The sequence below is a fragment of the Malaya genurostris genome, chromosome 2 (genome assembly GCF_030247185.1).
Source record: "Malaya genurostris strain Urasoe2022 chromosome 2, Malgen_1.1, whole genome shotgun sequence".
In the NCBI taxonomy this organism is placed as follows: Eukaryota; Metazoa; Arthropoda; class Insecta; order Diptera; family Culicidae; genus Malaya; species Malaya genurostris.
The window spans coordinates 198,010,103-198,025,806 of NC_080571.1; the positions used below are offsets into that span (position 1 = coordinate 198,010,103).

Below are 15,704 nucleotides of genomic sequence, written 5' to 3' on the forward strand. Positions count from 1 at the left end.
ATTCTTGTAAATACATTTCCAATCGTTTTATTAACATTCGTTTGTTGTATTAACACACCGAATACCAAGGGGCTAAAAGTTACGCGTACTACCAAGGTTACCATGAAAAGTAAGAATGTTAATTTTAACTGATTTTATCACAGTTACTTTTCAACCGTTTTTGAAAGTGCTTTCACCTTTAAAAAGAGAATGAAGCCAAAGTCGTTTGAAAAAAGTGGGAACGCTTACATTGACTGACCATATCTCAGCCGTTAGAAACCCGATTTTAAATATTTTTGATCATTTTAAATATGACTCTTTCACAAATCAAATAAACTACGATATCCTTCAGTTACACATAGATAATAAAAGTTATGATTATAAACGTCATCTAAAGCTCAGGTAACGGGTGTTTTTAGGAGGTTTGTTTTTTCAATAGAGATTACTCCATTGTCTGAAAGTTGTTTTGACAATGAAAGGTGACGTCTCTACTCAGTATTGTTTGGCAAATCATCATAAACAGGTTAACTCCAGAACAACGCTTTCAAATCGTGGAAATTTATTTTCAAAATCAGTGTTCCATTAAAACAATGTATGGATTATTTCATGAATTTTATGGGGCACATAATCGTCCATCTGAGACCACCATAATGAGCGTAATTATCAAATTTCGGTCTACAAATCTTTTGGATGCCAAGCCATCGATAAGAAAGAGAAGAATGGGCTTATGGAATTATCGATCCTTATTTCTTTAAAAATGATGAAGGACGACGAGTTGCCGTGAATGGAAATCGATACCTACCTATGATCAATGAATTTTTGTTGCTAAATCTTCAAGATATGGATGTGGACGAAATGTGGTTTCTACAGGATGGTACCACTTGTCTTACTGCGGCCGAAACAATCGACTTATTGAAAGAACATTTCAACAACAACATTATTTCGAGAAATGGACCGGCGAATTGGCCTCCGTGTTTATGTGATTTGACGCAACTCGATTATGTTTTGTGGAGATTGTCATTGAAGTGAAGTCATTGGTTTATGTGGATAAACCAGCAACGATTGATGCTTTGGAAATCAATATTCAACGTGTGATTGCTGAAATACGCCCTCAAATACTTGAAAAAGTGACCTAAAATTGGACCTTCAAAATTACCATTGTGAAAAATAGTGGTGTCAGCTATGTGCCCGAAGTCATATTTGAATGTTAAATGCCAAGAAATTATCAACTAAAAAATATTTAGCTTTTTCATAATTTAGCATGTGTTTCATTAAAATTTCAAATCAGCAAGCTCTTAAAAAACACCCTTTATAAGTAATGGGAAACTTCGTATTTGTGACTTATCTTGAAATTCAAAGCATTTACATGTATGCTTTGAGTTTTCTCAGAACATAAGAAAAATAGATATTTTCACAAAACTTCTAGAATATTAGAATAATATAATACTTGGTACTTTTTAAGGAATGCTAAGCAAACGTCTAAGTACTTTTGGATTCTCATTGAATGAAAAAAATAGTTTTAAAATTCAGTGATGTGCAGGGAAGCCAGGTAAAATTTTCAACTATCTCCAGACAGGGTTGCAAAAGTCTGTATTTGCGAAAAAAAATCTGCAGTCAGCAAATACGTCTTGCCGACAGCAAGTTCTCTATTGAGTATGATACGCAAAACTGACTTGACGAGCAAAAAAGAAGGTAGCGACAAAAGTCAAAAGTCTGTAAATTTTGACGAAAGTCTGCGAATAACTTGATTTTCAAAAGTCTGCAAAAGTCTGCACAACAAAAATGTCTGCAACACTATACACTGAGGTCTTTTTTTATGCGGTCTTTTTTATGCGGTTTTTTTACGCGACTTTTTTATGTGAATTTTCAGAGTTATGCGGTTTTTTTTATGCGAATTTTCAGAGTTATGCGGGTTTTTTATGCGGTTTTTTTTATGCGGCTCGCAAATTCGCATAAAAAAAGACTTCAGTGTATACGAAATCTGCAGAATTACAGACAAATCTGCAGATCTGGCAACTCTGGTTATGTGGTCTCACCATTCTTGCAATACAAATGGTTTGCTAATCTGACAACGTGTTTCATTCAAATTGAAGATAGTCGATCCTGATTTTGTAACTTTTCTGCTATTAATTTCTGAAATTGCTCACAAAACAAGGCTAACCCCTGAATGTTGAAACATGTAAATTTATGTTTGCCACGGATTTAAATCATGTTTATAACATCCAATTTTATGTTTTTCATTAATTGCATCGTATGTGGATTTATTTTAACTGAAAATTCCATTTTTTTTTGCTACATACAGGATCATCATTATTGTTTTATTTCGTTTAGTTTACGGTTTTGAATTGTGTTGTCGTTCACCAAGGGGTTATCTTTTTGTACGATAATTTGTCAAAATGATACAAACAAACAAAATTACCGAAAACTCAGTTATGACAACAATTGAGCAAAACTTTCTGGCAAAGTTTTTTCAGTTCGTCAGTGCCCAACAGTTTATGTTGAACTATTATGCCATTTAGGAGTTTCACATCAATCGCTAAGAAGATTTATGTTAATGCTACTTGCAAAAACACTTCAATTTTACACCGAAATTCAGTATCATTACTTTTGTGCTAAACGAAAGCAAGTATACTGGCCTAATGAAGTAGATGGTTAGCCAACTTTTTGTGCTCAGGGCACAGAACCACAGATCATTAAGATTCCGGTGGAGATATGATCACTGGCAATTGAATTTTCACCGAACTCGTTTCAATATCTTTCTCAAGTTTCAACATCGTTAATACCAAAGAGAACAATCGGAATGTTGCTATGTTAATAGAATTTCCAGTAGGAACTCGACATCACGTTATCTGTTATATTCATCCATTCTGAACTGAATTGTTTTCAATTATTTAATTGTCCTCATTGCAAAGTTTTTCTTTTTATGTTTTTTTTTTTCAGAAATATCGTATACAACCTAAGTATATACGATCTGAGCGAACAGACGCGATTGGTTTGGTATTCATCGGAGGATGACATCAAGATGTGTGTAATGAAGGGCAAAGACGAGGTAAGTCAAACTTTTCCGTTTTTATTTATTTTTCCCTATCCTGTACATACTCAACCTGCTTTTCGGTTACAGGCATTAACAAAAAGGTCGCCAAATTTTTTTTCAATAAACCTCTATTTATCATAGCCTTATACAACATCTCTTTCTGCCAAAGCGTAACTTTTTTTACGTCCAATAGAAAAAAAAGATAGCAAAAAACACAATGCAGATTGAGTTTCAATATTGCTTCCGACGTTGTTGTTTTCAGCGCAATCTCGGATGCTCTCTGCTGAATGCCAACAGCCCATTTTGTGAATGTGTCCTAATCACCCACAAAAACAGTGACCTTTCCACCCTTGGCCCGATGAAACAGACGGTGGTCCTTGTGTAATCTCTTGGTTGTTGGGCCAAATGGAGATATTCATTATGCAAATTTGGCTGATAAATATGTAGGATTATTGTAACGGCGCCATCGCCAAAGGATGGGAAATGGCGACTAACCAGTACTGATCCGTGACAGCATTGCGTTCGCGCTTTCCGTGTCAGTCTGGATCACTTTACCAGCAGGAGCCTATGTATCTTGGAGTCCTGTTAGCAAATGATGGTTAGACACGTGAAATGCTCATTATGATTAGTACAAATTGAAAATTCTCATTACCGATGATCGACATCTGCTTGTGGTTTGCATTTACTACCAATTGATAAACCTTGTCCTTATTCGCTATAATTATGGATTCAGTTTAACGGGTGCTTTAGGAGAACTTGACAACGTTTATATCATGTTTTCAAATAATTCATTCATGAACCAGAAAAGCGACAATTCGTGTTCATATTGCGAATGAATTGTATAATATCTTATCCTACACAAAAGTTCGACAGGTTTTCGAATGAAACGTTAAAAAAATCTCAACCAGTGCAACTGATTGTATTCTAATGAATTCATAATAAATAAAGAATTCTATTTGAAAGCCGGTTCATACTTCTATTTCTTACGTGATTTGGTGATTATGCGTTCTATTTTCACTAACGAAGAGAAGTTCTGGCTTTATCTTTCAGGGTTCAAATCGTCAATCACCGACGGTGATGTTCAAAAAATCATATCCCGTTGTTTGAATATAGCGGAACCAACAGATTTCGTACGACTCGTGCCGAAAGGAAAAGACGTCACTGGCATGTCGTTCGTTTTATTCAAAATTGGTCTAGATCCCAACTTGAAAACTAAAGCGCAGGATCCGGCATCATGGCCTGTTGGACTGCTGTTTCGTGAGTTTATACCTCAGCAAAAAAAAATACGACCGTCGAATACAACCCACCAACTCAGAGACCATGTAAGCAGGTTGTTTCAGTGCGTTCGGCAGATGACGGTGGAAACCTACGGGTTTCCACCAGAGGCGAATATTATTCAATGAATTCATCGATTCCTACATTAAACGTTCCCGTGTAGCAGCATGACGGATATATTACCAAAATGTTCGTGGCATGAAAACGAAAATCGACGATATTTTTTTTCGTCTCAAACGATTGTAACTACGATGTCATAATACTGACTGAAACCGGACTTGACGATCGCATTAACTCTCTGCAACTGTTCGGAACATCGTTCAATGTTTTTCGTTGAGACCGTAGTGCCCTTAACAGTAACAAAACAAGTTTTGAGGGCGTTTTAATTGCTGTGTGAATGGTCAATGCTTAGAACAAGTGTGTGCGAGTGCCATTGTTAAGAGGAAAAAAATGTTCGTAAGGAGTGTATCGAAAAGTAGTTAGCAACATTGATTATTGAATAAAAAAGCGAAAAAAAACATATTTTGACATCAGTTTTAGATATATTGTAGAAAAATTACATTTTTATGAATTTCACTGATTATATTGAAGAAAATCCTAGTTTCTGTGAAACGCTCGCACTTTGGACTTGACATTCTTCAGTAAATTATGCACAGTTACTTTTGTGACTCTCCTGGTGGCAGCTGTCCAGTTTTTTTTAACTCCTGCATGTTTTGGGACACTGTACCTTCCTTTCGAAAGTGCCGCTTGACAATTGCCCAATACCTTTCAATTGGCCGCAGATCCGGGCAGTTCGGTGGGTTGATGTCCTTTTCCACGAATTGTACATTATTTTTTGACAACCACTGTAGAACGAAGTTGGCCTAGTGGGCTAAAGCCAAATCCGGCCAGAAGAGAGGAGGAGCCTTAAGCTTTCTGTACAGTGGCAGCATTCTCTTCTTCAAACATTCTTCCTCGTACACCTTGGCGTTAATTGTTCCCGTCGTGAAGAAAATCGACGACCGCAAACCAGAGGTACAAATTGCTTGCCAACACCTTCTGCCCAAACTTTTCCATCGCCACCGTGGTGTCAGCGTCGTCCAGATCCTGGTACACCGATTTCGTATAATATTGAGGTTCGGGTAGCGCTCGAGAGTCTTCCTTGGCGTAGGTTTCGTCGTCGATCAGGATGCATCCGTGTTTATTCTGTAGAAGCCGGTTATACAGTTTTCGCGCTCTTGTTTTGGCCTGAACTTGCTGTACCAGGGACTTTTTCGGCACCTTCTGTTTCTTGTACGTTTTCAGGGAGTTCTGAACTTCGATCCGTTGAATCATCGTTGAACTGCTTGGCCAAATCCCGCGTCGACGCCGATGGGTTTTCCTGATGTACTCAACCACTTTTAACCGGCCGAGCTGGCTGGGACCCGTTTTCCTACCGGATCGTGGCAAATCCTTCATGGAAAGGGTCTTATCGAACTTCTCGATAATGTTTTTGACACTGGTGTGGTGCACTTTCACCCGTTTTGCAATTTCGTTGTACGTGACACCACTTTCTGAGCACCAAGTGTGCAGAATTTTTTTTCGCGTTTCCGGATCAATTCGACTCATCATTGAAACAATAAACCGTACCGAAACCAATCGATTGCGCAGCTGTTATTAACATGTGATAGGAGTCAAATCGTCGAAGTAATAGAGGCACACATTTCCACTGTTATTGAACTAAACTGTAAGGCATCTGCTGAAGAAACTAAGGAGTGTATCGAAAATAAGCTATCCACAAATTTTTCTTTTAAATTATGATAAAAAACGATATTTTATTCAAACTAAAAATTGATCCGTTAATGTACGAGGTTAAACTTGAGTATAATGAAAACCGAATGAAATTTAAGTTATTCCTTCACGAATTTTCGAACTTTTGATCGAACGCTTTTCATCAAGTTCCGGACAAGTGTTGCATCGCATTTTTTGGACGCTTGAGACGTCTTCTTGAAGACCCTCTTAACGATTGCCCAGTAACGTTCGATGTGTCGAAGCTGAGGGCAATTTGGTGGATTGATATTTTTTTCAACGAAATTTATACCCTTTTCCGCAAGTCAATTGAGAGTGGTTTTGGCATAGTGAGCCGACGCTAAATCCTGCCAAAACAGTGGAGGTGTACTATGCTTCTTATGTAAAGGCAGCAATCTCTCCTAAAGACACTCAGATCGATAGATTTCTGCATTTATAGTTCCGGTAGTGTAAAAAATGGTTGACTTCAAACCACAGGAACATATTGCTTGCCATACCAGTATCTTTCGACCGAGTTTCTCTACTTGAATCGACCTGTCCGCATCGCTCTCATCCTCCCCAGCAACGACAGTTAAGCATTGTGGGCCTGAAAGGATTTTTGAGTCCTCCTTTACATAAGTCTCATCGTCAATCAAAACGCATGCATCAGGACACTGCAAAAGACGCGAATACAATTTCCGGGCCCTTGTTGTTGCTCTTTTCTTCTGTTCTACACTTTGTTTCGAGATTTTCTGCTTCTTGTAGGTCTTCAGCTGATTTCGCCTCTTGATATGCTGGATCATTCCGACACTCGTTCCTGCTATTTTGGCCAAATCACGTATTGACATTGATTTTTTCTTCAAGACTAGAGATACCACTTTCTGTACTAGTTTCGAGTTGGAAAAACCGGGTTTTCTGCCTCTTTCTGGTAGCTCATCCAACGAATAGTGTTCTCCAAACTTATTAATGATGGTTTTACCACTGGCATGATGAATTCCAAACCGCTTTGCCAATTTTCGCATAGTAATACCCTTCTCACTTAGCCATGTATCCAGAACCTTAATTTTCACTTCCTTTTCAATACGCGACATTTTGAAAACGCGGAATTTCAACCGCACAAACAAGTAAACATACGAAAGCTAACAGCCAAACACACAGCATGCTGTGATCTGAACATAAAAAAAAACATCACAAATACATGCGTACAACACGAATATATGTGGATAGCTTATTTTCGATACTCTCCATATTCTTGTTTGCGGTGATTTTAATCAGCTTTGCCAAATGTCGAGTAATTACATTTCACCGAATACTTCGACTACAAAATTGACGGACAAACACTTACAAGAGTTGACCGTGTTAACGACCTTGGTGTTGTATTGAATGCAAAAATCACATTTAATCAGCATCGTTCTGCTTTAATATCTAAGACAACGAAACAACTCGGATTCGTAGCTAAAATCAGCAGAGATTTCACGGATCCACATTGTTTTAAGGCGTTATACTATTCCTTAGTGCGACCATTGTTGGAAAATGCAAGTTTGGTATGGAGTCCATATCAACTCGTTTGGAACTTGCGGATTTTGCGTGTTCAGAAAAGATTTATTCAGCTTGCGCTAAGAGATCTTCCCAGGCGAAATCCCCTGGATCTGCCCTGATCTATGTCACCTGTTAGGTCTTGACACCCCGGAACGACGAAGGAAGATTCAACAAGCTGCGTTTGTGGCGAAGATTATCAACGGCGAAATCGACTCTCCAAAGATCCTGTCTCTCATCGACTCCCGGGTTTCACAACGAACTCTACGATCAACAGGTTTGCTACAACGAAGATTACATCGGACATCGTTTGGAGCCAACGAACATATTGTAGCGTGTGTTCGAACTTTCTCCCTAGTTGAAAATTTATTCGATTTTGGTGAATCATCGCATAAGTTTGTTCAGAAAGTGTCGCAATCCTCGATTTTATAACTTGACCTTAAATATATTCATAAAGACTTTTATTGTCAGATGAAACAAGCAAACGAATAAACAATAAACCAATTATAATTTCGAGGTTCGTTTCGGGTTCTGCTACACACAGTTCGAAAATTAGTTGTGATTTTTAATCCTATTAGATGCACATAAATGGAGCGTCATATTTTACACAAATTTATATTCAAGAACATGAAAAATTGTGTGATTCGAAAATTACATGGCTTTAAAACGAATGGAATAAAAATCAAAAGATCGACAGCAACAACGCGACTTGGACCGAAAAACATTAGATCATAAACCACACCAGTTAGTCGACTGATCCACAGAAACACTTGACTCTGCTTGGCTGGCAAATCGTGTATATAAATTCATACAGTCTCACTTGCTAGCCGAGTGCAAATTGCTCTCGAAAGTAGTAAATTTCTGTACGAATGGAATATTGCGTTATTTGAGAAATGAATTGTATCGTTTGTAGAATTATGTCACTTGTAAAATTCATAATTTCTTTCTGTGTACGTTTTTGCACAACTCATTCATACTTTCTGTCCCGAAGTAAATGCTAGTATCCAAGGTTGATTGGGTTTTACCCGGTCGCGCAAGGAGCAGCAACAAACTGAAAATATACTTCGGAAATTGTCGCTTTTTACAATATGCTAGAACTGTGGATCTCTGTTTGGCTAAATTGTTTGCCGTCGGATTCCACAGGACGTCTTTCTGAAGAAGGATAATAGATGCTATGAATCTCACAGTAGACTAGAGTAAAAGAAAGGAATAATGTTCATCCTCGAGTCGCATATTTTCGGGATGGTATCGAATTGCACCAATAGCATATTTCGCCTCTCAATGATAGAGGTTCAACTAAAAAGCTGCTCGATCCTTTGTGCGAGATTTGAAAATCAAACCCTGGTGAGCAACGTGAAATTGAACATTCCCTCAGGGCGAATTAGAAATGCATGACGTACATCTCTCATAAACAAACGAAATATGAGATTTGAATTACATATCATTACTACAGGAAACACAATTCCTTGTGCGAAGGAAACATCAAATATTGATGATATTTCCAATCGATTGAAATTACAAAGGTACGAACAATTTCTTACATCGTTACCAGAACAATTAATTCAAATATAAGATGAACCGTAACGGTAGGATGTAGAACTCATCAGAAGGTTATCACATCCAGTTACATTCGAATTCGAAGACAAACACGACCGATACTGCTAATATTGATCGAAAGAAATTATTTATATTATTCAATTTATACTCCAATGTACCGCAGTGTATGCTCAAGGGTAAACGGAAACGACTGTTTCTCCTGTCAATGTTCAGAGCACATTCCGAGAGCTGTTGAGATGTTGAGATTACTTACGGCCACTTACTGCCTGAGAAGTGGGCAGATTCTCCCTTGTATCACATATAGGGGAGGCAGAAGCAGCAGTGATCCGTGATCCAAGCAGTGAACATTTAGGAATTCAATAAGTATCTGAACAATGTTTCTAAAATTCTGTAATAAAGATACATAGAAAATCCGTCGGAGCGGAAAAAAACAGCTTCCCATCTAATCCACACTCCCCTACAACAAGTGCGTGTTGGAGCATATTCTTTACAACAAATTTGAACACTGTGCATCGTTGGGGAGTCTCTGCTGAATGTGTTTGGCCTTCAAGCATGCGTTATTATTATTGTTATTATTCTGTAACATCGTTACGATTATCTGTAGACAAACATCCGAAGCATGCCATCTCTTTGCGACCGGTTCGAGCTCGTCGAACACACACACAGAGAGGCACCGGTACCGGTACTGGTACCGGCTGCCATGAAGGAACACTCCATGGCTCGATCCGGCTCGTCGTTCGCTGATAAGATGGCAGAAGATTTCAAGTGGGTGAGTGACATGTGAAGGGCCCCCATCGTATGTGGACCTCGTATCGGTAATACCTCATCTGGAGATATTAGGTAAAAGTAATCTAATATGCATCCCTCACGGAGCCCCTCCCGTTCTTCTCCCGTGCCAATGTAGTTTCTCCTGCCGTATCGTACCGATAGCCGACCATCAGCATTCTGCCGGTCACTCTGTACTATTGATTGCACAATAATCCAATTCGAATGGGCCATCCCGTTATGGAGGAATTTAATATGATGCGAAAGTGTAGGGCTTTAGGTTTCACACAAACCAGTAACGCATCGGCTCCGGTTCTGCTTTCAGAATACTGTTCACTCTGGTAGTCGAAGGGTGGTTAGAACTTTTTTTTTTGCTTTGAGCGCGTGTTGAAGCATTTTGATTATAAATCCAATTAGAATAGTATTACAGTTCATGATCTGAATAAATATATTCGATTTAATTGGGTATCGAAGTAGTTCCTGTTGGTTGAACGGTTAACTTTTTGCTTATATACAGAGAAAATAGATCGCTTTTTAGAAAGTGATTGATCAATAATATGTTCGAAATGTTTAAAAAATCAAAGATACACGAATAGACGGGCAAAGTTTAGCACAGTGGTTCCCAAACTAAAATATATTATTCGTTCTTCTGCCCACCAAGTAGAACAAAATTATTTAAATTTTGCGACCAGCAACATTTTTGCAGGTAACTCGAAATTTAAATATTCAAACATTGAGTAAGCAACACAACAACAAAACCTCAAATATCATTACTCAACCGGAGAAATAAAGTGAGATCGACTGGTAGAGGAATGAAGTTTTCGAGTGTGAAATTGAATCACAGGGGATCAAGTAAAATGTGAACTTAACCGACCGTGCACAGTCAGATCAAATATCAATTTTTTTTTCTAGCGGGTAGCCTTCTGAGTTGTGTATCATAACATCCACAGTAGTTCAATTGGCAGAACGATTTACCCGAATTGGAGAAGGTTGCGGGCGGTTTTTTAACTGTCTCTGAAAGCCTTAACGCCAGTTTTTGGATTCCATCATTTTCATTTTATCAGTCATAATTTAAGACTGTCTTTTCGTTGGGTAATGGAGAAAAGTTCTGCATTAGGCGTGTTTTCTTGTGGCGTATGTGAACAACACCATGATTTTGCATGCGCTCGCTCAAAAGTAACTTTTCGAGTCATTTCTAGTTCTGGTTTTACTACTTGTATGAGAGACAAAAACGAAAACATTCTAAATAAAACAGTATATTTGTGGTCAAACAGTTTATTTGCGATTCTCAAGCGACGATTTACCATAGGGGAAATTGCGATAAAAATTAAGTTTTGGCGATAAAGATGTACATGACTGTGTAAATTATATATGTTAGTATTTGGCTCTATGATTGTTAGAAATAACTAAGCGATATCTAGATCTGGATTCTGGTTCTGAACACTGGATTAGAATATTGAACTATCAAACAAGCTAACTGGATCAGAATACTGAATCTGAACCTGAATTCTTGAAAGAGATTCTTTATCCGAATATGGATTCTGAACTTGAAGCAAAACTCAGCATTTATATTCGGAACATGGATCTGAATTCTAGTTCTGGGGTTAGATTGAGAATTTGAACAGAGACCTTAACCTAGATTCTGGACCTGAATTCTGCGCCAGAATTTTGTTTTCTGAACTTCTGACAGAGTTACCGAAACTAAACTTTGAACCTATTCTTGGAGCCTCACAAGATTTCTGGATCTGAATACTGAATCTGGATCTGGTTTTTGAACCAGCATGCTGACAGAGATTCTGAACCTGAGGCAGAATTCTACTTTTGGATACTGAGCATGGATTTCGATTCTAGACTTGAACCTGATTTCTTGGCTTGAACTCTCGATGAAGGTTGTGGATCTAAATCTGGAGTTGGATTCAAGATTACGAACAAGATTTTTACTCAAAAAATTTGACAGAATGATCGAGAATGCACCAGAATCGTAAACCTGGAACTTGATCCTGATTTTTGGATTCTGAACCTGACGCTGGATTTAGAAACATAACTCTGGACTTGGATTCTGAAGCATGATTAAGGACCTGGTTTCCGGATCTGAGTTCTGGACCTCCATTCTAACCTTGGATTCTGATTCTGTATTCCGAACCTGATACAGAATTCTTTATTTGGATTCTGAATCTGGATCAAGATTTTTAGCCGAGATCTGCATTGTAGACCAGGATTCCGTATTTAATTGAAACACAGAACCTGGACCTGAATTGAGTAATTTGACCTAGCATCTGAACATGAATTTGTGATCTGAGTACAGAATCTGAATTCTGAAACCTAAAATCGGGACTTCGATTCTGGACCGGATCTATTCTGGATCTATGGATATGAATTCCGAAATTGGACTCAGATTCTGGACCAAAATTCTTGACAAAGATTTTTTAACTGAACCTGATTTCTGAATCTGGATTCTGGAATTTAATTTTCAGCCTGAACTTAGACTTTGGTTCTGGGCCAGAATTTTGATCCCGGATCAGCTACTGACTGAGTTTTTGAACCTGAAACTAGATCCTGAACCTTGACTCTTCATCTGAATTCTGGAATTGAATTCTGGACCTGGATTCTTGACCAGGGTTACAGACCCGAACTCCTGACAGGAATACATAGGTTTTCGTGTGTTTTGGACGTGAGTTCTGATAGGATAGGAATATAGACATAATATGATTTTCTAATGAAACATTGAAACTATTTACACTCATTCTTATTTGAAGAAACATCACTGAAATTTTCCAGGAACCAGTGTGGGAATCACATTAAGCAGAAACCCAATATTTTTATGCGTGAATATTGTCATTAGATTACTGTTTGTTAAAAATTATAGATAAAAATTTAGAATATATACCCAAAATATACTACTATTTTCGGTACGTCCATCAACTAAACTTTCTATGATTGAATTAACCGTTTTTCGTTTATGCGTCAGAAGTTAGTTAACTTTAGTAAATTGTACTGTTTATCCTTGTTCAAATGCGTTCCCGAGCACGATATAGTAACAAACTGGATACTAAAATGCACTTTATTTTATTACATGAAACGTCGAAAAGTCGAAAATAACTAATTTAGTATCAAAGTCGAAAAAATCATTATTAGAAAACGTTCATTTCAATATGACTCGTGAAAAAATCAGTTCATGAGATTTTCTTAAAAAACTTTATGAAACAAGCATCCACAAAACTCTGAACCTCGAAGTTTACAAGTGATTTTTTGTGTCAACGAAACTTGATGACGAATTTTCACGCACTGAAGTATCACTAAAGAGATAATCGAAAGGGAGAAGAGTCTTCGATAATATTTCGATGCAGAATTTCCACTACGCTTCAGTTCGACACCGAAGTGATTCGTGCAAGATTTAATTATTATATTTCTGTCAATAAAAAATCTTCACTGAATAAATTCGCTACTGAATCGCAACTGAGAAATATTGACTGCGATATTTTCCATGCAGGTAGCGTGGTCAATATGAAAATCAGTAAATTTTTCCACATTCCGAATAGTGATTACAGCAACGAAATTACACTGCACTATTTAGATTAAGTTCAACGCTATTTAGCATGAATTTGATTTATAAAAGTAACAGGAACGCAGCATTGTCAGCATGTCTCGAACACACAACAGACGCAGCGTTTGAATGGCGCGTTTGAAACGGCGCCTTTGAAATGGCGTAGTCATAGCCGGCGCTCCTGTTACTTCTGCGTGAATATGATATTCATGATGATATTCAAGCTAAAATATATAATATTTTGCCATCAACTGTATAACATGGATAAACTTATCAACTACCCTATGCGCACTGAACATTTTCAGGAAGGTTCAGTTTTTGTTCATCGGCGAATTTACTCATCGTGTATTCTGCAAAGGGTTGAGATATAACGAATTCATTTCCCAACAATCTTCTTTTCGAAAATCATATCAGATATATTCAATGTGCGATTTTTTTTCTTAAACATCATCGAGGAGGATATTTGCTAGCGAACTTTTCACAACTGATTTTTTGCCATGTAAGATCAGCTTCAGTGAGAATCGCGTTCTCAAAAAATCAGTACTGAACTTTTCTGCAGTGAGTTTTCTGACCGATCATTTTTTGTCTGAAAATAAATAAGGAAAAATTTCAGTCAGGGTTTTCTTAATTTTGTTTATTTTTTCAACACTGATCAGGGTGAAAAATTATAGATTTAGTTATGTATGTCATGTTGTAGTTGAAGAGTATAATTATATTGAAGAAGGGGGATCTGTGACATACAGAGCATGTAATGATGATTCGAACCGATAAATTATAGTTCAATATTTTATCGGTTCGAATTGAATTGTCAAATGTCAAAGCTCTGGACGAAAATCACTTGAGAAAGAAAAGGTCAACAATGTAAACGCCTGTACGAAATAAAGCGTCTGAGTGTAATGGATCCAACGACTTCAGCACAAGAATCCGCCAGATATGGGAGGCATATGGGAAGAGTGATTACAAACTACGGTTAAATTTTACGTTTCTAAAATTAAGTTATTACAAATAATATGCACTGGAATATTCCTCATATGAATGTATTTAAATACAAACATCATATGTAGCTTAAAACGAAAAAAAAAACAAAATGAGTTATTTTTCTGTTTCTGTCGATAACGTAACTTAACAAGCCGGTAACAACATTAGTTATCGTATGCAAATCTTAAACTGTTCTTATTTTGTTTCAGATTTATCCAATTTTCTTCGTTGAATTCACCCGATCTGTTATTTAAACAACCAACGGAATCTCAATCATAACAAATTTTATTACTAAAAAATATTAACAAAACATGTTTATTTTCATGCTGTTTATTTTAGCTCGGATTAACAATAAAAATGTAATATTTTATTCTCGTTTCATCCTAGTCGAAAAAACATCCGGTCGCAACTTAATCCTAATTTTGTACGCGATTTATTATTTACTAATTGTGTTTTGCAGAATAATAAAGCGAGATACGCAAAAGCTCTGAGATCCGTTATCAAATTAAACTACCGTTTGAGCGTTGCTCACTGAAAGATTTAGCTGTTTTAATAAGAATATGTCGCTTATGGGTTATCCTGTTTGTGCGTAGGGCATATAACCTGTTTGAAATTTTATTACGATTTGTCCTTGTCCACTGACGAGTCAAAGACGAAACGTAAAGAAAATTTCAAGAATTTTGTAATTCACATACAATTTCACGCAGCCTCCCGCACTTACTGTAAACTCCTCTTTTTATATTAAGAATATTTAGGTTTGAATTAAATTTTAATATCGGTTCTAATAACAAACAATAGATTCTTTTTAATAGATTTAAGTTTTTAGCCAGGTTATATGTTTTGAGACAGTTTTGAATTTATATCAGGTGTACAACTTTGCTTCCACCGTTTTTTCCAAAATTAAAAGCTTTATTGCGAAAAAGTCCTTACAGATGTATTATTCAAAGCATTGTCCGTCGCTAGTGACAACTTTCTCCCATCTTTCCGGCAATTTTCGGATCCCGGCTCGAAAAAAGGAGTCCTCTTTTGACGCTATCCTTGAAGCAATCCATTTTTCCAACTCTTCGAAGGATTGAAAATGTTGATTTGCCAGGACGTGTGTCATCGAACGGAATAGGTGGAAGTCAGAAGGGGCGTTATCTGGGGAATACGGCGTGTGGGGCAAGACCTCCCATTTCAGCGTTTTCAGGTACTTTTTGACCACTTTTGCGACGTGAGGCCGAGCCTTGTCGTGTTGGAGGATGACTTTGTCATGTTGCTCTTGATATTGTGGCCGCTTTTCTTTTAGCA

The 15,704-nt window shown here is 37.3% G+C and overlaps 1 protein-coding gene across 6 annotated transcripts in view; it reads left to right on the forward strand.

Moving 5' to 3' along the window:
* LOC131426934 (semaphorin-1A) overlaps positions 1 to 15,704 on the forward strand; it is a 530,738-nt gene that overhangs the window by 419,068 nt on the left and 95,966 nt on the right. For all 6 annotated transcript variants that reach the window (XR_009229208.1, XR_009229211.1, XR_009229210.1 and 3 more), the window contains exon 4: positions 2,920 to 3,028. Coding sequence is in view for 1 of the 6 variants with exons in the window: in XM_058589724.1 (XP_058445707.1) it covers positions 2,920 to 3,028 (109 nt within the window). In the remaining 5 variants the exon portion in view is untranslated. The remainder of the gene's footprint in view (positions 1 to 2,919; positions 3,029 to 15,704) is intronic.